General features: G+C 49.9%; 1 protein-coding gene across 1 annotated transcript in view; it reads right to left on the bottom strand.

Moving 5' to 3' along the window:
- Positions 1–24,158, bottom strand: part of SLIT3 (slit guidance ligand 3) — a 589,227-nt gene that overhangs the window by 15,792 nt on the left and 549,277 nt on the right. The window contains exons 26-32 of the mRNA XM_026009601.2: positions 23,577–23,701; positions 16,785–16,882; positions 12,814–12,953; positions 9,807–9,900; positions 5,014–5,151; positions 3,231–3,471; positions 1,282–1,412 (exon numbers count right to left, since the gene is read on the bottom strand). Coding sequence (XP_025865386.2) covers positions 1,282–1,412; positions 3,231–3,471; positions 5,014–5,151; positions 9,807–9,900; positions 12,814–12,953; positions 16,785–16,882; positions 23,577–23,701 — 967 coding nt within the window. The remainder of the gene's footprint in view (positions 1–1,281; positions 1,413–3,230; positions 3,472–5,013; positions 5,152–9,806; positions 9,901–12,813; positions 12,954–16,784; positions 16,883–23,576; positions 23,702–24,158) is intronic.

Below are 24,158 nucleotides of genomic sequence, written 5' to 3'. Positions count from 1 at the left end.
CTGCTGGCACTTCTAAGACTTATGCATAGGATCACCCGGAGGCTCCTTAAAACAGACGGTTGGTCCTGCTCCAGAGCTTCTGTCGGTAGGTCTGGGGTGAGCTCTGAAGATGTACAGGTCTAACAAGTTCCTAGGTGCTGTTGCTGTTCTGGGACCCCACTTTGAGAGCCACTGGTTTAAACCAATGATTTTCAACTGGGTTTGTTGGAGTTGTTTTGGGGGCCCTTCTTCATGAGAGTAAGTGTGAAGGAAGAAACCTTGCTCCCTGCCCCCAGCCCTGTGGGACAGTTCTGCTTCCATGTAGCTGATATTTTTATTTCAACATAAAGTTTTGATTGAATAAATGATTTCGTTCCTCAGAAAAAAGTCTGAAAACCGCTACTGTTCACCAATCTGTTCAATGTGCTCCTGCTTCTGAAGGAGAAGGCCGGCCTCTGGATGTGGATTTCTCTCAAATACTGTGTTTTTTTCTCCCAAGAAACGGCTCTCTGGCCCCTGGCGGTTTTATGTCATTTTCGGTGTAATGCAAACATTTCTCATTTTAATGGTTATTTTTATAATTATGACAGAAATAGAATTCAAATAATTTACTAGTTTAGTATTTATTTTACTGAGAAGTAGGATAAAATCTAACTTTGAACTAGCATATCTGTGATTTCAACAGTGATATTACTTAAGATGATGCTAAATGTAAAGGGTGTGCGGATTTAAAAGCTGATGTAAGGTGGCTTGCTAAGTAACAGTACAGCTGACAGACCACATTTTTACATTTTTATGTAAAAATCAGGGTGACTGTTGGAAAGACTGAAGTTTAGGGAGAACCATCCTTTAGAACACTTTGAAAGTCACTTAAGGAATAGTCGTGCTCCCTCATGCTCTGGGATTTCTTCCCCTTGAGTTGCATGCTAATCTCCCCCTGTTTTCTTTCTTAAACTAATAAAAGATTAGGATGACATTTTGAAAAGGGCACCTCATTAAGCAGCCTCATCCCCATTGGCGCATGCACTCCTGCATAGTAGCCAGCTGGCCATTTATCTTATGGTAATGAGGTGTCATCTCCCCGCAGGTTCTACCTTCATCTCCGGCCTCTTCCTCCAACACTGCCTCTCTGCCTCCCACCCACAGCTCAGCTCTGAGCAAGGGAAAGTGTGTGCGTGCAGAGGGGGCAGGGAGAAGAGGCTTCAGAGCAGCCCCCCCCCCCATCTAGTCACATCTAGGAAGCGGGAAGTGGGCAGGAAGGTGTGGGGCTCCTGTGTTGGTGGGAGGGGCTGTGGTTCTTACCTGTACACCGTGGTTGGTGGGGAGCTCAGACTGTCATAGATGAGCCTCACGTGACCCTGGTACAGCTCCAGTGCCAAGGGGTCATTGTCTCCTTTGTAGAGTAGGATGCCATTGTCCTTGTCAGTGGCCACCTGGAGAGAGGCATGTGGCTTAGGGCTCCTCTGAGGCCGAGCCTCCCCAACCCCACCTCACAGAGACCTCTTTCAGGTAGCATCTTCTGATTGAACCCCAGATCTGAATGCATGTCCCTATTTCCTCCTTTGTCTAGTCTGGGAATTTCCAGGAGGTCCTATACTTACATTCCAGCCAATGCTATTCGAGCAATTCAATTCAGTAAATACTTACTGAGGACCCACTATGTGCCACTTTGTTTATGTATATAAATATTACTAGATTATTACATACAAGATATATATATATATTATATTATATTATTTTATAGTGTGTGTTTGGGGGGATGGAGTCAGGAGCCTTGAGCTCTAATCTGGGCTCTCCCACCAGCATACGATGTGATCCCATCGAAATCCTTGTGCCTCTCAGGGCCTCAGTGTCTCTGTATAAAGTATGATAATAATTATAAACAAAACGCTAACAATTACCATTTCATTCAGTGTTTATTACGAAGTAGGCACTGTGTTAAGAGTCATCTGGGGAATTTTGAAAAACACCAGTGTCTAGGCTTTATCCCAAATCAACTACCTGTGAATTTCTTGGGGGTAAGGCCCAGGCAAAGATAATTTTAGGAGCTCTCCCGGTGATTCTAATGTGGTGCCAAGGCTGAGAACCCAGGGGGGACCTCGCTGCAGGGATGGGGTTCTCTGACTAGCCTGTCAGCTCCCACCACCCAGCACAAGGGCAGCCTGAAGGAATGGATATGGAGCAGATGGTCTGATGGGACCTCTGGAAGTCTGGGGCACAGGTGCTGCTAGCAGGGACCCAACATTCGGGTCTCTGGGTCTGTGGGACTGAGAGAGGAAGGCAAGAGGGCAATGAGGAGAACCCAGGAGATGCTGAGGGCGGCCAGAACTTCCTCCTTGTGTGTGCCCAGGGTCAACCCTTATCTCAGAGGCCTGCCCACTGGATGCTCTGTGAGCTGAAGCAGTTTGAACTTTTTGTGCATTTCTGCAGCCCCACTACCTGCAACCGTGCCTGGCATGCACAGGCACTCAACAGATCTGTGTCCAATAGTTTTGCCACTTCTGTGGCCATAACTGAAAGGACAGTGGGGCCCTAGTTAGTGCCATGTGGCAGGGGCCACTAACTGGCCTGCATCCTCTTCCTGTGTCTCTAGAGTTCTTCCTCCCCAGCAAGCCTACAAGCCTATGGGCAGGCGCCTGCTGCTCTTCAACCAGGTACCTTCTCTGCTCCACTCCTCCCAGTAGCATTTACGTCACCAGAGATACATTTTGGAATAAATGCTTTCAGGCCCACAAGTAAGGAACCTGAAATAAGTTAGTAGGACATGAATTTGGTTTATACTAAATGGTTTTTCATTCCCTGAAAAAGGCCCTGCCTGTTTGTGCCTCTGGGCCTCTGTACATGCTAATGTCTCAGTCTAGACAGCATCCTCTCACCCTTCTATCCTTCTCCAGGAAACCCCTACTCATCCTTCAGATCTCAGTGTAATTACCACTGCCTCTGGGGAGCCTTCCTCATTCTTTCCAGCAGATGGGGTTCTCTGTACCACCTGTGTTCTCCCACCACACCCAGGGTTTGTCACTGGCCCTCTGCTTATCATCTTGCCCTGGACAAAGGGCTTTGTCTATCTGGTCCACCACTGAATCCCCATTGCCAGCCAGCACAGTGTCTGACATTTTCTAGATAAATGAATGGATGAAGCTGGGAGTAGGGGCTGCCATTTGCAGTAAGACCCAGTCAGGAGTTGTCGGAAGAACAAGGGCTGTTCTCAGAACAACTGGAGCTTGGGAGTATGTTGGAGTGGGGCGCACCTGCAGGGAGATGTTGGCCTGGGGCCGGACCTTGGCGGAGGCTAGTTCCACATAGGAGTCTTTGCCCACAAAGTTGACGGTGATGAGCTTCTCGCACCTCGGGCCTGCGAAGCCTGGGGGGCAGCGGCATGTTGGCTCCTGCTGTACCACAATGCACTGGGCCCCATTCTGGCACTCGTACTGGTCACAGGGACTGGTCTGAAGCAGGACCATGGGTGGAGGCTGCTCACAGAGGAGCCCGCTGGGAGGAGGGGAGAGGAAGATGGGGGAGTAACAGTGAGAGGAGGGGAGGACAGTGAGAGAAGACAATCATAGTTATTTGGGCCAAAGAACCACTAGCAGAGAGAGGGAAGAAAGATGGGAACAGGGACCTGTTCCAGCCCTCCCACCAACTAGAGCAAGACATTTTCTTCCTCTAAGCCCCCATTTCTCCATTTTTACAATAATGGGGCTGGATGAAAGTGCTGGTCCCCAAATTTTAGTGTCATCCGAACAACCTGGGATAAATTCGTTAAATTTATCCCAGATTCTCATCCATCCAAAGATGAATGGACAAACAAAATATGGCACCTACATGCAATGCAATATTATTCAGCCTTGAAAAAGGATATCCTGACACTTGTTACAAGGTGGGTGAAACTTGAGGATGTTATGCTAAGTGAAATAAAGCAGTCACAAAAATGCAAATACTGTATGGTTCCACTCATATGACATAGAGTGATTGAATTTATAGGGTCTGGAAATAGAATGGTGGTTACCAGGGGCCGTGAGAGGGGGAATGGGAAGTTAGTGTGTCACGGGTACAGAGTTTCAGTGTTGCAAGGTTTAAAAAGTTCTGGAGATAGGTGGTGGTGTTGGCTGTTTAACAATGTAAGTGTACTTGATGCTACAGAGCCATACACTTAAAAATGGTTAAGATGAAAAAAAAATGGTTAAGATGGTAAATTTTACATTATATATATTTTGCCACAATTTAAAGACATTAAAAGAAAATGCAGATTCCCAGTCTCTTCTCCCCACTGCCCCCTGTCCCCCCCATGCTAATTTAGTAGTCCTGGGGTGGGGCTCAGGAATTTATATTTCACAAGCCTCATGTAGATGGTATCAATCAGGCTTTGAAAAAACTGGCCTTCTTCATGATTCCTTCTCAGAGTCTATGACTTAGAGTTATTTGCATAGCTGGGTTTATTCCATGCAGCGATACTAATGTACATGGACATTACATTGATCCCGCCCCCTAGCCTTAAGTCTGGCTCCTGCCTCCCCCCACCCCCCAGCACTCCCTGCACCCTTCCCTTCCAGTCAGTGTGGATGCTAGGGCTGGAATCCAGCCTCTCCTTCTACATACCCCCATGGACCTCCCCTGACCGCCTGGCCAGTGCCTCCCATTCCCTCTTTCTCTTCTGGCTTCCCTGATTCCAATGACTAACTCCAAACTCTCCCATTTTTTCTACCATTAGGGCACAATAGTTTTTGTTCTCTAGACTAAAAAGATGATTCCTGCCAGAGTGGCCATGTGATTACCCCCACCCTGTAAGCTGAACTCCAAGATAGTAACATCTTCCATTAGAAGGAATCTTGCCCAAGCTTGACGTCATGTGAGCCAGATTCTAAGTGCAACTCCCACACAGCTGCCCTGGATGGCTCTTCCCTCCGTCTATAACATGGGGTTAATAACATCTGCTCTCGGACATGGAAGGGCTGACTTTCTAAGGAGACCCAGGAGGCCCAGGGCCAGTGTGCCCAGGTGCAGTTTCCAGCCTGAGGGACCCCTTCACCATACCTGAAGCCCTGGGGGCAGATGCATGTGTAGCCGTTGACTGCATCCACACACTGGGCCCCGTGGCGACACTTGTGGGCCACACAGTCATCATTGTCCACCTCGCAGAGCTTCCCGCTGTAGCCAGGGAGACATTCACACCTGGAACACAGCAGAGCAAGGCTGTTCTGTGGGCCAGGCCGGCTTCCAGATGGCCTCCTGTCTTCTCTGTGTATCCAAGATCCTAAGTCCCTCTCACTTCTCAAGGGCTCCCCAAAGTCTGGCCTACAGTTGGCTTTGCTAGCCATTCATGGGCTCTGGGTCCCTGCAAGTTGATATCTTCTTGCTTCATGGGGGGCTCCTGTTTTCAGGAGCCAGCGGTGGTGCCGCTGACATGTGGCTCCTCCATGAGTAGAGTGGGAACTGCAGCCCCACCACCTGCTGGCCCAGGTGCACCCCAGGAGGGCTGCTGCACTTCACACGTGGCCTCCCTGATTGTGTGCCCACAACACGTGTCTCTGGGCATCTCTGCTTGGATGACACTGTGCCAAAGTCCCAGCAAGAAACAGACCTGAAGGGACTGCATTACTCACAGAGGCTTAGGCACACATACACAGGCACATGAACACACTTCCTGGGTCTTCTGCCTCCTGTAGGCCTGGAGCCCACCAGCTAAATTCTACTTGGCAGAGTATAAATAACCACATCCTACCCAGGTCAGAGGAGGAAGGTGGGGCACGTGGCCAAGGTAGACAGGGAATCAAGACTTCTGAATACATACGGGATGGAGGAACCTGAGAGGAGAGGCATCAGGACAAAGGGATGGTTCTCCTTCCTCCCTCCCCTTGCTCCTCCCCCTGTAGGAGTGGATAGAGTGGAATCACAAGTGGATCCTAGCATTGCCAGGGTTGGTTGACAGAGCATAGTGTGTGTTGTGTCGCTGGAGGAGGATAAGTTCTAGAATCTGAGGACTTACTGAGCCTGCATTCAGAAACTGAAATTAGCTAAGATCTGATCTGTTCACCTTATGTATTTGAAGGGTAAGTTCGAAATATGTGACCTCCTGCTGCAAACTTTCATGTCATAGACCACACTCCACCCCAATCTTTTAAAGAAACAGATCGGGCAAGCCTTTGTGGGGGCCTGTGCTCAATATACCCTGCTAGTGTTAAGCCTGGCCCCTGTAGGCGTTTGTTTTTGTGTCTCCTGAATTCTAAGAAGCTCCTGCAGAGCAACTCAAGCTGCACGAGCCTCTGTGAGGCAACCACTCAGCACTTGCCAGGTAAAATCCAGCCTGTTAGGCATGGAGTCAAGGTAGCTGAGGATGTCTACATGAGGACTCAGGAAAGCCAGGCTCCCTTGCAGTCTGGAGGCAAATGTGATCCCATCCTTCTTCCTGACAAGCTACAGCCCTCTCCACACCTGTGCTTCCCAAAGACCCTGGGGACCCTGTTAAAGTACAGCACCTGACTGGGCAGTCGGGTGGGGCCTGGGAATTAGCATTCCCCACAAGCTCCCCTGTGCTGCTGTGTTGCTGGGTCCTGTACCTCACTTCCCATAGCAAAGACCTACCCAACAACTCTTCATCTGCTAAAGAGCAGCATCTGGGGTATAACCTGAATTCCCTAATGTTTGAAAATGCTTTCCCCTTGCCTTTCTTCTAAAGTATAAGGCTTGTATGATTTTGTTATGTATGTGACTTATCGATTCTGGACAAGGGGGCGTAACCAGGTGACATCCTTGGTTCCAGGACATCAGGAGTCTCCCGATGTAGCTAATACATCAGTCAGGCCTGGACTGACTTGCAGCCCAGCTGTTCCTGCGTGTGCATGCATGGGGTGGGGGTTGGGGGGGCTTGCTTCACCTTGCTGCACCTCAGCCCCCACCTGGACAGTGGATAGTTGTTTCTATGAACAACTCAGGTTGTTTCTACAGTCTGAGACTGGGGAGTGTTACAGGAGATAGGCCTCTGGGCCTGACATGGTAATCATCGTGATCTGTGTCTCTGTCATAACTTTCAGTGTTCATGGGCAGTGTGCTTCATTATTTTCAGGGTTTTGGTACATGACGATTTCAGTTTATCACAGGTAGTTATATAGTTTTATCTGTTGAGTCCTCATTAGAACATCATACAAGGAAATCTTCAAGGATAAACATCTTCAAACTTGGGCAAAGGTTGCATCGATTGCATGTCTCTTGTTACTGTCCCTGCAGCCTGCCTTGGGATGTGGGTGAGGAGAGGAAAGGAGAGGGCAGGGGAGGGGAGGGGGATTAAGATTAGGAGACGTTGCATTGGGAGAAGAGGTTTTTTATTTAAATGCATTTTTAATAAAATTCACATTATTGAGCTGGCCTGTAGACCTCTTCAAGATGCTAGGGAGACACTGTGCATAACTATTATATTATCTCATGATTTTGAAAGCTAGACTGGTTTCCTTTTACGTTCTATATTCTTTCTATTCTGTATTCTATCCTGTATTCCCCTAGAACTCAAGGGACCAGGGCTACAGTAGAGTGATGTTTCTAGGGACAGGTACCCAGGATCATGCTCTCTGGTCCTGCTTATGTCTTGGTCTCTGGTCCCACCCCAACCCCAGACCTATACCCTGGATGGACCACTTCTGACCAGTTCTCAGTTCTCATGCTCACTGTGCTCCATCAAGCCAACATCCTCTGAGCTTGAGGAATGCCACCGGCCTGCTTTCCAGCTATGGATCTTCCACTTATTCTTCACAGATGTCCGGTCACCACTGTTGCCCCTGGTAGACACACCCACAGCACTCTGCTTGTCAGTGCAGCCTGCTCTGCTCTGGGTTCAAGTTTGTTTTATGCATCTCTTCCTCCCCTTCGCCTCTTCCCTCAGTTAAAGAGCAGCCCTGAGTTAAAGCCAAATCCAGGAGTAGGAAAAGTGGGGTTGGGGGGTTGGGAGGTATCCCTCACCCTTACTTACACTCTAGCAGCAACTCTACCTAAGAGCCCATGTGGTACCTCTCAGAAGGGGCTGGGGCAGATAAGACAGATTTGAATGAGGGTGCCTACATGGAAGGACTGAAGCTTCCTTTGGGGTCAGCAAAACCAGAGGCCCTAAGATGCCTGTTGCATTTTCTCTGGTGATGAGGTCTAGGCTTGATGTCAAAATAAGAAAGGAAAACACTGGACAAGACATGCTCATGTCACCCTCTCACTTTCCCCTACTTTAGAGCTTTCTTCTACTGGTGGGGCCCTCCCCACCTCAGCTCATTCAAATCCCACCCATCCTTTGAGGTTTATATCACAGCTCACCTCCTAAAGTGTGTGGGGACCTCCCCTTGCTTCAGCAGGTTCCTCTCTCCCCTCCTCAGCACCCCTCTGAGCAGCACTCAGAGCCAGAATTCAGGGCCCCAGACTTGCCTCTTTTCTACACATTTGTGTTGTGTCAGATTTTTCTCCCCCAGGTCTATAGCAAGGGCCTCAAGAGGAAGGGAATTGAAAGCCTCTTGCAGTACCCACTGCACTTATCACAGGGAGAATTTGAGAAGATTCTGTGATTTTTATGATGCCATTAGTCTCAGGATTTCTAAAATCCTGGGTTTCCATGAAGTGCTAAGTTTTGCAGCATAACATCCAAGTCTCCAAACCCCTGAGTCTGAGAACTCTCTGCCTTATGACTGAAAGCCAGACAGACCCAGGCTGATGACAGATCCCGGAGCCACCTAGACTCAAAGCATGAGCTTTGTGCTCCAGGGGCTCTGGGGTTGCTACTGGATGAAAGGCTGCTCAGGATTCTCTTGAAAGAGTTGTCAGCATAAGCTTCGAGTGTCAGACCCACGTCCCTCAAGGGTTGACTTGGTAGAGTTGCTTCAGATTATCTTTGCTTAAGGCTCATCTGAGATATGCACCCCCCCCCCTCTGGTCTTTTCATGCTCCCTCAGATTCTCTGGTGCTAAAGGCTCCCAGCCCTTCTCCAGTGTTGGACAGAGCCTGTTAGGCATGAAGGGAGCCAGTTGTGCAGGCAAGGCAGCTTGGGGAGAGTGTTTAGGGGACACTACGCTTGGCCCTGGGGTTCTGGGATGTCCCATTGATGTCAGAAGATCCCAGGACTCAAGGGTCTTAGGGTTTTCTCCAGAAGAGGCAATGGCACATGCTTTTGTGAAGGTGGGTGAGAGTAGGAAGTAGCGACAGTGCCCAGGAGTGAGTCCAGGATGTCATTTGATTCTCAGGCTCTGGAACTGGTGCCTTCTCCAGAGGCAGTCTCCCCTCTACCCTTAGAATTGCTCCTGTGCTCCCCTTGCTCCTGTGGGCTCTGCTGCTCACCATGGAGACAGCTCCACCAATGGCTGTGGCTGCAGAACCAAGTCAGAGCTCATTCTCCCCTCCCCAGCCCACCAACACACACAGGTGTGTAAGCTGGCAAACTCGCTGGAGCCCAAGGGGCAGAACTCTGTGAAGGATGCACACAAGGAAGGGACCAAACACCTTTCAGACTCAGCTTGTTTTGCTTTACTAGCACTGGAAAGGAAAGCTATGCTGGGGTGGGACTGGGGCAGAAGGAGGGAGGGTGAGTGGGAGGAAAAGGAGAGGGAAAGGGGATATCTTTATCTCTGTCTGTCTGTCTATCTATCTACAGACACACAGAGACTTACAAAGCGAGATAACTACAAAGAGAAAGAGACAGACTGAGAAGTTAGACTATGACTAGTCAGAGACACAGAGAAGCAGACGGTAATGAACAAGGAACAGGCAGAGAGAGATCAGGAGAGGCAAAGAATGGAGAGGGCCCCCTTGGAGGCAGCATCCTCAGGATCCAGAGCTGCTGGGGACACAAAGTCAAGCCTCACCTGAATCCTTTGTCCAGAGAGATGCACTTGGCTTCATGCTGACAGAGGTTTATCCCGGGCACGCAGTGGTCAATCACCTCATCGCACAGCTCACCTGGTTGGGGTGGGGAGAAAGCTCAGGCGCCCAGGAGGCCTTGGGGGATACTCTGGCTAGGAGGTCAGATCCATCCAGCCCCCAGTCAGGAGGCCACGGATCTCAGGTGTCCTGCTTTGGCTCTCTTGATGTACCCCTTCTGTTCCTCTGCCTTGGCTCCCTACCAGGAAGACTCTAGGATTTCCCCTGGGCACTGTCATAGTACCATCATTTGGCTGCTTCACTTATCACTCAGGGCCTGCTGCAGCTGAAACCATAAGATGCCAGCCCCTGACCTTGGGCTATGCTTATTTATTTTTTCATTCCACATCCATTTATTGAGCACCTCTTGTGTGGCAGACACTGTGATGTGTACTAGGGACAGAACATGACCTGGTCTTATCCTCTCCATGGCCTAGTGGGGCCTATCTGCAAATCAGTAGGTGACTGTAACGCAGAGGTATGTGACCACAGGGGTAAACTCCATGGAATCCCAGAGGCTTCCTGGAGGAGTGGATGTGGTTTAGCAGCATAGTCCACCTGCTGTAGATAAGTAAGCCCCTGGATTTTCTCAGAGAAGAAAATATGAAAGGAATTTTGAAGTCTAGGTCTCTGGATATACTCCCTTCGAAGTTTATCATGCCCAGAAATGTCTAATGGGTCATAAATACCCAGGGATGGCACTTGCATATAAGTTCCCCAAAGCTCACACTACCTGAGATGTGTTTTGGGAATGCAGAGGGGAGTGAGACAGGAGAACAGGGGTGAGGGCAGTGGCAGATGAGAGTGATCTGAGAGAGGAAATCTTCACCCATGGAATTTATCTCAGAAGTGGGGGTGGGAACATGAGCAGACAAGGCTGCTGGGACAGGGCAGAGGAAGGTCTGCCCTGGGGGTGGCTGGGGAGGGCATGAGTGACAGTCACAGCCCCAGAGTCTGTCCTCTGCTGTGATGGGGACAAGCTGACCTCTACCTTATCCTCATTTTGCCAGCCTCTCAAGCCCACAGAGGGCACTGTGTTCTCTATAAGCCCTTTGATCTTCTTTACTTCCTGGAGAGACCCAGAGAGGCAGACAGGTGTCTGTGTGGGACTGGCATTTTCTGGGACAGAGGAAACCATGACATCCCATTCTCAGGTAGAGGTGCCCTTCAGGCAGCTGCAGACACAGGCCATGCTATTCCAACGGGGCAGGAAGCCACCTCAATACTCATCTCCTCAGCCCTGCTTCCACTGCCCATTTGCCCACTGTAAATTCAGTTCATACTGAATTTGAACTGAATTGCCCCAAAGCTTATTTTGAGTACCTTTGTCTTCTTTTTTTAACTGCTGGGATTTTTACTGTCTGTCTTCTGGGGCTGAGCAGATTCTTCCAGACCAGTGATTTAACCCTGTAGGACTCCTCCTCTCATCTTAGGTAGACCAGATGCCCCGGGAGGACATACTTCTTAGTATTGCTAGTAGCTAATTCAGTGGTCTGTATACAGTAGATGCATAATAAGTATTGCCCCTTGCTAACCTAATTCTTGGCTACAGCTCCTCTCTGGCAAGGTGGAAGATAGAGGGAATAAGGAAGTAGGCCTTCAGCAGACTTCCCTGCGCTCTTCTCCAGCATAAAGCCTTCTCTGGGACCCCAGAAGGCTGAGGAGCACAGGGTGATTTTCTCAGTGGGCCTTGGCACACTCTACCATAGGGCCAAGAGTGTGCCTGGGGCATTCCTGACTGATGGGCTAGGGGTCTGCATAATGCACAGGATCCTGAGGGGCAATGGGGGCTACTTGGCTTCCTTCTCCAGAGGCCTCAGGACCACTCCCGATCATCATCTGTGCATTCCCATCTCCTACCTCATTCCCGACGTCAAGCTAGGTGCCAGTAGGATAGGGTGCAGCAGTCTCTGGGGAACATAGTCCTTATTTCCATCCTTGCCTTAGGTTGCTATTTCCTAAAATATGTTTCTTGCAACACAGGATGACTAGGTTGGAGGGAGTTCTGGGGTAGGGTAGAAGGGAAGTTCTGACTTCAAATAAATGTGGGGATTTGCTGGGTTAAACGAAGTTAAACAGCATTCTTTCAAGCAAGAATTGTCAGAACCTCTAATATGCTGCTTTGTGTCAGGTTATTACATACAGTGCTTCCCCAACTTTTTGTTCTTGGAGTCTTTTCCTCAAAGAACTCATGGATTCCATTTTGGAATATGCCACTTCAGGTTGATCCTATAACAAAGGAGGCTATGCTTATACCACTGGGTGGAATTTTGCTTTATAATCTAGTATATTTAGCTGTTCTCATCACGGATAGTTAATATAGGAAATAAAGGTGTTGTGTTTTGGACGTGGATGGATAGGATAATTATCTTGAGGAATAACCTGTGGGGAACCTTCCTTGATTCTCCGGCTGGGTTAGGATCTTTCTCCAGGCTTACAGGTGTTATTAGTCTCATTCTACTGAATACATGTCTCTCTCCACTTGATGATGAGCTTCTTATGAGAGGCAACTTTGTCTTGGTCATTTTTGTATCCCCAGCTCCTAGCAGAGTGTCTGAAAAGTGTAAATTTCCGGAGAAAGTGGACTAGACCTGAACAAAGCATAAATGTAATGCAAGTGCCTCCCATTAGCCTTAACCACCACTGGGTCTCCAGTGGTCTCTTCTTGCAGGGTTCCCAAAGTAGAGGATGGCCATCAGCTAATGGAACAGACAGCTGAAAGCACCCTGGGAACCCATTTCAAAGTAGGGGGGCGGAAAGCTAGTGATGTGCAGGGTGGGAATGGGAAGGGTGGACAGAGAGGGCCCCCTCATGGGACAGTATGGGTTTTGGGAATTCACAGCTCTGTCCATAGGGAGAGAGGGTGGGGACCCTGAAAGATGCTAAGAAAATGGTATTCTTCAGCGCATGACACCTGGCCTGCCACCATGCACAGGTGCCAGGGGACCTTACCTGTGTAGTTAGGAGGGCAGACACACACATAGTTGTTGATCCCGTCCACACAGGTGGCATTGTTCTCACAGTCGTTATCCTCACAATCATCTGGATTGATCTCACATTGCTGTCCCTCAAAGCCTAGAGGGCAGGAGCAGCTTTGGGGATGTGTGGGCGGGGAGAAGGAAAGCCAGGGGTCAAGGAGTAGGGTGGGGTTGGAAGAAAAGTGGCAGAAAAGAAGGTGGTGGGGGGAATATAATTAGTCAGGTTTCTCTCTGGGTGGAGTTCCAAGGCAGCACCTTGTATACCTGAAGCTTGGGGCCTGAGAGATCATTTCATCTAGCCCCCTGTCTCCAGGCAACGTTCCGTTTACCCTGGCGCTGGATGGCTGCCTGCCCCCGCACCATCCCCCAGCTGGAAGTGGTTTCCTGGATAGAGCTTAAATTCCTCCAGCTGTCTTCCTTTGGCTCTTTGGGTAGTGGTTTGTAGACAAAGAGAGAAACAGCATAACAAACATCCCCCTTTGAGTGACTTCTACTCAAGGGCAGCCCTTCTACCTTGAGCAGGAGTAGGACATGGTGGCCAAGAGCAAGATCTGCAGTCAAGTATTGGGAATGAATTCTGGGTCTGCTACTTCATGGCTATTAGACCTTAGCAGAACTCATTAAATTCTGTGTCTCAGTTTCCAAATCTATTGACCGGGGAGTATTATTTCTCCCCAGGGTGGTTGTGGGGAATAATGAGATTATACAAGTAAAAGCTTAGGAGGGGACCTAGCACATAGAAAATGCTCAGAACATGTTAGCTAGCTTCAGTTCTAGATGACCTCCCCACCTGGCCTCCTTAACCTTTCTCAGGGATGCCATTGTTCCCTGTATGTACTCCTACTTCTGAGCCCCCTCCAGCTTCTGGAGGATAAGTGGATGGGGTGGGAGGACCCTCTCCTGCCAGCACTGAGGCTCTCTGGTGAGCCTGACTTAGAACACTGGATCAGCATGATGCATTCCCTTAACTTGTCTCTGGAGAGCTACATCTCTTGGAAGAAAGCCTCAAACCTTCAGCTTGTTCTCTATCCAACCTTGGTCATACTTCAGGACTGGGTATGCAAACTAAGCCAGGGAGTGCTGAGCAGATGAGAAGGGGCAAAGGTGGGAGATTAAATTATCTACAGGGATTTCCTCTCTCTACGGCACAGCCACCCCGTCAGGAATCTATCTACACCCCATTCATGAACGTATATGCTGGCTACAGACCCAGGATTCCTGGCCTTTCTCCATTTTAGAGGCTGCTCTGATTTAGGATTTAGCTAGAAAACTCAACTAATAGGAAGTGGATTTCTAGACTCCTACTTAACCTCCCTTTCTCTACAACCTGAAAACCATGGTACATTTTCTGCAAAAGTCCAGAGGATTCTTTGGTCTGAGCTCTTGAGATGGAGCAAAAAATTCCTTTTTTCCATGAGGGACTCTGGGTGTTCATGAAAGGCAATTTCCTCAGAGCCAGACAGAGGGCAGGTTTGCAAAGGTCTGAAGCCATAGTGTTGCCTATTTTCCTGAAGTACTCACTCTGGCTGTCCCCAGGGCTGCAACATTGCATGAAAGTGGAATCTGGATGCCTGGCTGGGGAACAGGTTGCGCATGCAGTGGGCAGAGCACGACAAGGAGACTAACGTCTCCTCTGCCCTCACTGGAAGCCTTGGCAGAGGGTGGCAAGGAGACTCCAAGAGAGCCCAATTAGCTGTGGGGACTAGGACAGGTCATATCTCCTGTCTTCGTCTCCTGCCCAGCCAGCTCTGCCAGCCTTTGCTCTTTTTGTGAGCAGATAATGCATCAAGATTGGAAAAGCATCTGATGAAGAGGCGGGTGATACTTCCAGAATTCTGACATGCAAGAGGTGTTAAGGGAACTGTGTTCCCTCAAAAAGATATCTTAATCCCCAGCACCTCAGAACGTGACCTTACTTGGAATTAGGGTCATTGGACATGTAACTTAAGATGTAGTTGTGCTGGAGGAGAACGGTCCCCTGGTCCAATAGGACTGCCATCCTTATAAGAAGATGGTCATGTGGAGACAGAGACACAGGGTGAATGCCACATGATGATGAAGGCAGGGATCATAGTGAGGCAGCTGCAAGTCAAGGAAGGCCAGAGATCACCAACCACTGCCAGGAACTAGGAAGGGGCAGGGAAGGATCTTCCCCTACAGATTTCAGGGCATGCATGGCCCTGCTGCCACCTTGAGTTTAGATTTCTGGCTTCTGGAAATGTGAGCAAATACATTTCTGTTATTCCAAGCCACCCCTGTGCCGTACTCTGTTATAGCAGCCCTAGGAAATGGACGCAGGAGGGAATAAGGGAACAAAGCTTCCCTGACAGGTGTCCCTCCCTCTGCCAACTGATCAGGTGCTAACCTACCTAGTGAGGGAGCTTGTTGCTCCTCCTTGGGAGGTCCACACAAACTGCTATCCCCAGTGTGTGGGCCTCATTGCCTTAATCCTCCACCCTGTCTCACTAATCCTGTAGGTCTGGGCTTCTGGGCTCTTTTTCCTGAAAATTAAATTCTAAAAATATTTCCAGTTTATTTGAATCCCCTCAGCAGCTGAGGGTGGAAACAGTATCCTTCTGCTCACCTGCAGCTCCAGAGATGTAGAGAGATACCCACAAAGAGACGGAGTAGGGGGGTGTACACGCAAAGGGAAACAGGGGAAGATAGTTTCCTGCAGGGGGCACTTCTTCTTCTTGCAGACCTCCATCCCTTGGCTGGGTGGGCAGAGCCAGGCTCTTCCCCTGGAGGTGTGTTTCCTGGCTGGGGCCACATGGCCACCTCTGTGAGATTTCTGTGTGGTTTCTTCTCGCCCTTGCTCCCAGCAAGAAGGTAGGAGTGGGCGGTTTGGCTGACTTCAGGCAGGAAAACAAATCTTGCCTTGAATTTCACTTTTTAAGAGCCAGGGTTTGATGAGGCTGGGTTGGCAGGTGGACACAGGGGCAGGCGGGGTTCCCTGGGGAGGAGAACTGAGAGCCCAGAACCTGATTTCTTTCACAGACCACACAGCAGCCCCTGGCCAGAGTGCCTTTGTTCCTTGTTTGCATTCTGAGCTCGGACACATCCATACACAGCTTGGCACTGGGGGTCCCACCTCTACTGCCTGACCCACTCACACTCACTAGGGGTGCTAAAGGAACCAGTTCCCACTGGTTTGCTTTTGCCAGGGCCATGGGCTGCGAAAACTGGGCATCTGAAAGCTACTGGGAAGGGTAGGAAGCAGGAAGGGGGCCTGAGGTTTGGCAGAGGCCTTGAGAGCTCGCCTTTAGAACAGATATGGGAAAAACATAAGTGGCTTCTATCCTCTTTTCTTCCTGAGCTCTTAATGCCAAGGAGGAAAGAGGTTGGGGGGGAAGACCCAGGAATGAGTGTCAGGATATGTGACCTAGAGCAAATCTGTCTCTGTGCCTCAGTTTCCTCATCTGCTAAATGGGGCTAGCACCAACTTGTAGTGGGTAGGGTCACTGTGAGGATTTAAATGACGTACTACATGACTAGTTCCTGCCCAGCACATAAAGAACGTGTAGTCAGTGTCACCTGTTATTACTGTTTCCTATCACACAGAAGAGGGGTGGAACTGCCTCGCTGGTGGGGCTTTGAGTCATCATTGCATCCTTCTCTGATTTCAGCCAGCATCTCTAGCCTCCCTTGCTGTCCTCCTGGCTCTGGAGGCAGATGCCCTGAATTCCCCATACCAATGCTTACCAACTGTGTCACTTCAGGCAAAGGACTGCTCCTGCTGGGCCTCAACCTTCTTATTTGTACAGTAGGGACCATGGTAGGTCCCTTATGGGGCAGGAAGAGCCTTGAGAGCATCCACACAATGGGCTTGACCCAGTGTGGGCGCACAATAGGCCCTCAGTGAACAGCTATGCTTCTTTAGCCTGCCCCAGGAGTCTGCCCATAAAGCCCCCTGGAGGGAGGAAAGGCCCAAGGGCGAGCTGTTACCTGAACCCATCCTTGTGGCTCTCGCTCAGGTGGCAGGTGCCTCCGTGCTGACAGGGGTTCTGGATGCAGGTGTTGATGGGTACCGTGCAGTCTTTGCCCTGAGGAGCACAAGAGGGAGAAGAGTCCAGTTAGGCAGGCTTTTGATGGCAGCCTTGACTAGGACGCCCCTTGGAGCTGCCAGCATCCTCTGGGAGGAGGCCGGGCAGATGGCCACAAGGCGGCCCGGGGATGAGTCTGCAGTGTGGCTGGGAGGAAGCCAAAGGGGGTCTTTGGAGTGAGTGAGAACTCAGGAGTTGGGGCCCCAGCTTCACCACTTCCCAGAGTTCACATCCTGTACTCTGAACTGCGGGGCTCTGAATACCGGAAAACCTGGCTTCCTAGTCCAGCTTCATCTCTTTCTGGGTGGCTGACCATGACCTTGCGTAAGCCTTTGAAGCCCTCCCAGCCTACCTCACAGAGCCGTTGTGAGAATTAAGTGTGCCCTTTCTTATAAGGAAGTGCCCGGAGTGTGTAACACATCCAGCATGTGGTAGGCCCTCTGTGTGTGCTAGCAGATGACCGTATTCTTAGCCACACTGAGGCTTCGACGTGATCCACAACTTGAGCAGCCCGACTAGGGCTGGAGTGTGGCCAGCCAGCCCTGCCCCTCTCAAGTGACAACTCCCCAGAGATCCATCTTTGATTAGCCTGGAAGTAGGCCCAGGTGTTGGTATTTAAAATTCTGATTCTAAAGCTAGGCTGCACCAAGGACCTCTGCGACAGGCAGTTTCCGGTGGGGTGGCGTTCCTCTGGGGCAGGCCCCTCTGAAGGGGATGTCTGAGCTGAGAAGGAGCCGACTGTGCTGTAGGTGGGGAGGAGCATGCCAGGCGGACAGTGAGGGCGAAGGCACTGAGGAGGGAGGCCAAGGCAGAGACTGTGGATGCAAAGACCCTGTGTCCAGGGAGCAGCCCAATGCGTGGCCCTCTGGCTCCAGCCTCTCCTCTGGGACTGATGCACCAGCTCTGCTTCTAAGTCTTGACGAGCGGTCCCTTGGAGGACCTGCCATGTCTGCAGAGGCATCCGTTGCTTTTGTTTCTGGGCTATGGGCTTGGTGTGGGCACCCTGCCGGCGGGGGTGATCACGGGAGCTCTCCCACCACCACACCACCTGCTCACCATCTGCCTGGGAAAATCCTCTTCCCGCCTCTGCTGCCATCAGTGCCCGTGACGGAGTGGGGCTGGGCTCCCTGGCTCGGAGGTCACTGCCGACTGGGCCCACCACTCTCCTCCTGTCTCAAACCCTGAAGCCGCAGGTGCGGTCTCCGCGGCAGGGAGGCACGGCCACGTGTCTGGCTCTCACGGCTCTCCCTGCTAAGGGCCAGTCATGGGTTTTCTCTAGCGGGAGGAAAATGCACTTTGGGGTAGGATCTGGGATTATCCTAAACCAGAGCAACGCAGGATCCCTTTCAGAGAGTCATTGTGTGCAATGGAAACTGCAATACTCATTCTCAATTTATTGAGCACATTTTCCATTCCAGGCCTCACACTAAGGGTTTTATATTCATGATCACATAGAATGTTCACAACAACCCGATGAGATTGGTATGATAGTTATTACTGCCATTTTCAGATCGGGAAGGCAGCCTTGGAAAGTGAGCTAATATGTCTAAGACTGCACAGCAGTGAGTGGAACAGGTGGCAGCTGAAGCCAGACATCCAGTCCAATGCCCGCACTGGGAACCTCTCTGCTGGGCCACTTATTCTGACCTCTCAAAACATGGTTCCTGAGTTAGCACATCCGGGTCCACACTCTAGTGGACTGCTGTGTCCCTTGAGGGGATTAATAGTTCTCCCTGAGCCTTGTTTTCATTATCTGTAAAATGGGGATAATAATACCTTCCCTATGGAATAAATGATTAGAAATCATACATATAGAGACGCCTGGGTGGCTCAGTTGGTTAAGCGTCTGCCTTTGGCTCAGATCCCGGGGTCCTGGGATCAAGGCCCGCATCCGGCTCCCTGCTCAGTAGGGAGCCTGCTTCTCCCTCTCCCTCTGCTTCTCCCCTCTACTCCCGTTCTCTTTCTCTCAAATAAATAAAATCTTAAAAAAAAAAGAAACCGCATAAATATATTAAAAAGTACCTGGCACGTAATGGAAACAACATAAGTAAGAGCTACTCAGATGGTGATGATGTCAGGGGTCTGAGGCAGGGCTGAATTTGGGTGATCAAAAGACTTTTTCAGACCTTTGGTTGGTACTAAATTGTTCAGGAGTGCAAGTGTGCATATGTGTCTGAGTGTGTGTTAGGTGGATGAGCTGTGAAAAGCAGGACAAGAGAGCCTTGATCAGGTCAAGGCAGGGCCTTCCTTGTCTCTGGCTGGGCCAGCCTGTCTGCTCTGAGGAACTCTCAAGTATCAGGGACTCTAGGTGGGATCTTCCCTTGGGGGTGGGATAAGGTGTGAGATGGAGCTGGTGGTTATCTCCTCCAGTCCTTTATGCTGAGCTCAGAAATCCTGGAGGCATACCCTAGCTTTGAAGATGTGCTAATTGGGCCTGGAGGTGGGGATTTCTGTCACTTACATGTCCTTGAGAAACAATCACCATTGTCAATGCCTGGCTAATTAGCTCAATTCAACTCTCTTCAGCCTCATTTTGCTCAGATCTACTAGATTTATGATGCTTCTTGGTGTCCCACCACTGTGTGTGTGTGTGTGTGTGTGTGTGTGTGTGTGTGAGAGAGAGAGAGAGAGAGAGAGAGAGAGAGAGAGAGAGAACATAGACATGCCTGGGGCTTCCGGCTTCTTTTAAAAGAGTTTGGGAATAGCTGTCCCCGTTAGAAACCTCTTTCTGGGAGCTGCTCCAGGACCTTGCCACTCAAAGTATGGTCCTCGGGCTAGCAGCACTGGCATTCCCTGAGATCTTGTTAAAAATGCACAAACTTTGACCTGACCTCAGATCTAATGGATCAGAACCTACATTTAAGATCTCCCGGTGGTTCTTGTGCACACTACAGTGTGAGGAGAACAGAGGCACGTGAAGCTAAATGGCTGAAGCAGAATGAACCCAAACATAGATTTTATTTCCACTGGTGTTAGAATTGCGGTAAAATAGTTCTGTGAAGTGTCTACTAAATCCTGGCTCTAAGGTAGTCAAAGTGCAAACATGACCCTTTCAATCCTTGCAGGAGCTCTGCCAGTGAATATGACGCCTCGCATGGAGGCAGGGGGGGACGTAAGGCTCAGGGGGAAGTAGTTACCAATGGAGTGCTGAGTGGAAAGACTTTCCTGCCAGAGAGAGGTGGACTCTGGGGTTAGCTCGCATGTTCCCTAGATGTAGGAGCACTGTCAAGTTATCTGATCCTTTTGAACCTTAGTTCCTACATCTACCAAAAGATGATAATAAAACTTATTTCAGAGAATAACGGAGAGTACGAAATCAAGTGATGTGCTTAAACTGTTTCACACAGGCCTGTGGGGCCATGCTTTTTTGGGTAATACTGTGGCTTCCCAAGGTCACTCAGAGAGTCAATGGAAAAATTAAGACACTGGGAAATAACAAGATGAATGCCAGCACTCTGAGCTTGGTTCTGTGGGTGCTACTGATGGTTGTCAACTTAGCAACTCACCTAGTCACTCTGCTCGTGTGGGCTCCAACCCCAGAAGAAGGGAAAGCAGGGGGAACAAATGCAGGGGCAGTGGGTGTGATGCAACCCATGATTAAGGGACCCCTTTGGTTCTACCTGCTGCATTTTGAGGTCAGGGAACCAGAGGTGGGGGGGGACAGTAGGAACTGTTCCAGGTCACACAGTCAGGTAGGACAAGCTCCAGGGATCCTGCTAGGTGTTCTTTCCACCAGTACACCTTATTTGTCCCTTTTCTGGGGACCCTGACAGGTACCAAATAGCCAGGGACTCATGGTACTTGCCAATGGGCTGTGAATGTGCATGGGTTCAGGAATCAGTTTGTTCTGAGCTCTGAAACCCAATGGTCTCACCTACTATCCCAGTTTCTTAAACTGGAAAATGCCTCCTTGGACTTTGATGAGGGGTATGCAAAATAATGCATGTGCCTTATCTAGTATGCTGTTGATACATAGTAGGCGTCCAATAAGTGCTGGCTGCTCAGATTCCTGTTGTTGTCATAGTAATCACCAATGTCCCCACCACATGCCATCCCACCCTCTATCCTCCTCTTCAATGTACCCCAGACCTCTGTGAGCCCAACGCCTTCCTAAAGGTCAAAATATCTGCTTGGCTTCTTCAACGAGACATTCAAAATCTTATGAGCAAAGTCCAAACAGATGGCATTATCCTGTAAGAGCCCTGTGGTTGCACTCTTCGCTCTGATGCTGATGGCCAGGCTACTTTCACAGTGCTGTCAAGGGGAGTGGGAGGAAACCTGGGGCTTCCAGCCTAGTTCCACTACTTTCAGACTCAGCCTGATTTTGCAGAGAAGGGACCAAGGCTCAGGATATGAAGTGGTTTACCTTATCTTTCAAATAGGGATGATACCACTCACCTCAAAGGTGATTATAGAACTTAGAGGAGGGAAAAAAAATGCAAACATCCAGCTGAGTGCCTGGCAAACAGTCAATACATAAAAAGTTACACAGGTATGGAATTGGGGATGTGATAAATATACATGTCACCTTTCTAGGGGAGCAACCTATGGTCTCTGACAATCCACAGCATCATGGACTGAGAAACTCTGGTGAAACCAGCAACACACCACCTGGGGCTGAGGGCCCATCCACACCCTGGTATCAGGGACCAGCATGTAAGGGTGAAGTGAAAGAACATGCCAGCTTACTGAGCACATCCTCAATGACTCTCCAAGGCACACTGCATGTAGTTACTGTACATGTGATTCTCACAGCACACCTGTGAGATGGGCCCTGGTTTGTCAATGGGAGGGTTGAGGTGAAACCACTGGCCATCACCGCACAGCTAGTAACACAGCAAAGCTTGCCCTCTGTGTGATTTCACAGCCTGATTTTCCACCACTGAATTAATACAAGGGAGTTTGAGGACCTAGGCCTAAGTATGTCCCCTTAATTTCTCTACTTCCCCTGCAATGTCTGTGCGTGTGCACACATAGCGTGCATGGGTCTGGGGTGGCTGCTGGGGGCAAGGCTGGCTGGCTGGCTGGCTGCAAAGGGACTCCTTTGGCTCTTCTGTGTCAGGCCCATAGGTGGCACTCTGACACTGTTTGCTGGAGGCACAGCTACAGCTGAAAAGTCACAAGGGAGCCCTGTTCCCCAGCGTGATTTTGCCTCTCAAGCTTGTCCCTGGGGGCAAGAGACCCAGCGATGCCAGCTCCCTCCCACTCTGCCACATACTAGGCATGGGTGTCAGATGGGCTTTGGGGTGGTCCTGGAGTTCTTGGCTTGTCCACTCCATTTGGATGGGTGCCCTGGGGAGACTGGAAGTGAGGAAGGTCCTGGGAAAGAGGATTCAGCTGCAGCATTGCTCACCCCAGTGAGACACAGCAAGGGGCTAGGCTATCCAGGGGGAAAAGGCGGGGACTTTGGAATCATATAGCCCTAGGTCCTATCCCAACCCTACTGCTTATGAGCTTTGGGACATTGAGTCAAGCTTTTTCAACAGTCTGAGGCCCTGTTTCCACATCTGTAGATGGGAAGTAATGAGCCTTGCTCATAGGGCATGTTTATTTATTTATTTTTCATGTTTATTTTTCTATTTTATTTATTTTTAAAAGATTTTATTGGGATCCCTGGGTGGCTCAGCGGTTTAGCTTCCGCCCAGGACGTGATCCTGGAGTCCTGGGATCGAGTCCTGCATCGGGCTCCCTGCATGGAGCCTGCTTCTCCCTCTGCCTGTGTCTCTGCCTCTCTCTCTGTGTGTCTCTCATGAATAAATAAATAAATAAAATCTTAAAAAAAAAAGATTTTACTTATTTATTTGACAGAGAGAGAACAGAAGAGAGAGCACAGCAGGGGGAGTAGCAGGCAGAGGGAGAGGGAGAAGCAGGCTCCCTGCAGAACAGGGAGCCCGATGTGGGACTTGATTCCAGGACCCAGGGATCATGACCTGAGCTGAAGGCAGATGCTTACAGACTGAGCCACCCAGGTGCCTACATAGGGTGTGTTTAAAAAGAAAAGGTGAATAAAATGCCAAGCAGAATGCTGGCCATGTAGTCTGTACTCTATAGATGTTATAAGGAGGCAGGATAACATGTTCTAGATAGTGCTGAGTAAGGAGAAAGGAGGCAAAGTTGTTCTGGAATTAGCCTGGATTTCTGGGGAGGACACCCAGGAGAACTGGGATCTCTTATCCCCTTACTGGCCGACCCGAGCCTGTCAACAGTGTATTGGCTTGGCAGCCTGAGGCCTTTCAAAATGCCATCCCTATATCCTTCTCAAACTGGAGTCGGAGCCAGACTCCCAGCACTGGCCATCCCAAGGGCAGAGTTGTGGGGGAGGCGGGGAGGGACAGTGGAGGGGAGGGTCTGGAAATCCCCATGAAGGGAAGCCAAGATCGTGAATTCCAGGGATGCCTCTGCTTGGAAGCATTTTAATTTTGAGACTTAACTTCTCCATGTTTAGCAAGGAAAATACAAATACTACATTTCCTCCTTATCTCTGAGTGTCACTGTCAAGCCTATAGGGGTTCTCTGTGTTTTGCATGAATGTGACACAACTGGGCAGCAGGAGTGTTACTGGCAAATACGACACTAGAGGGACCTGTGAAATAGAGTTCTCCAGGCTGCCCTTGGAGAAAGGATGGTCAGCAGGGCACTGTGCCTGCCCCTCCTTGGGAGCCATGAATGGTGCGGGCAAGGCTTCCTATCTTACCTTGTAGCCATAGGGGCAGGTGCAGCGGTATAGCTCCACAGGATCCTGGCTGCACGTCCCATTGTTCTTGCATGGGCTGGAGAGGCAGGCATTGCACTTGGCCACAATGTTGATGTCCACTGGCCCTGGACAGCAAAACCAGAATGTTGGTAGCAGGTCGCTGTCACCCCTCCCTCCCTTCCCCTCTTCTCTGGCCTCTTCCTCAGCCAGCTGCCAGCTCCTCTCCATCTCTAACACACAAGGCAATTGGCCCGCCCCAGCCAGTACCATCCAGTCTAGCTAGAGTCCCATTAATGCAGCCATTGTCCAGTGAGGGAAAAAATCACTGTGGGACATCATTCAGAAGCACTTCTGCAGTCAAATCAATTACTATAATTAGCCTGATCCGATTTTGGAGCTAATCTACAAACAATGCACCATAATTACAAATCCCTTGTGTATCTTTTTATGTTCCGGGAGCTCTGGGCCCAGCCTCCATTTGGACCTCCCATTCCTCCGCCCCCAAATACCCCTCCCCATGAAATAGTTCATGCTAGGCTAAGGAGGGCATGGTGCCTGGGCCAAAGGTACGCATGGGAAGTC

This window comes from Vulpes vulpes, chromosome 4 (assembly GCF_048418805.1).
Source record: "Vulpes vulpes isolate BD-2025 chromosome 4, VulVul3, whole genome shotgun sequence".
Taxonomy (NCBI): Eukaryota; Metazoa; Chordata; class Mammalia; order Carnivora; family Canidae; genus Vulpes; species Vulpes vulpes.
The sequence above is the reverse complement of the archived record's forward strand: the minus strand, read 5'-3'. Positions and strand labels throughout refer to the sequence as shown.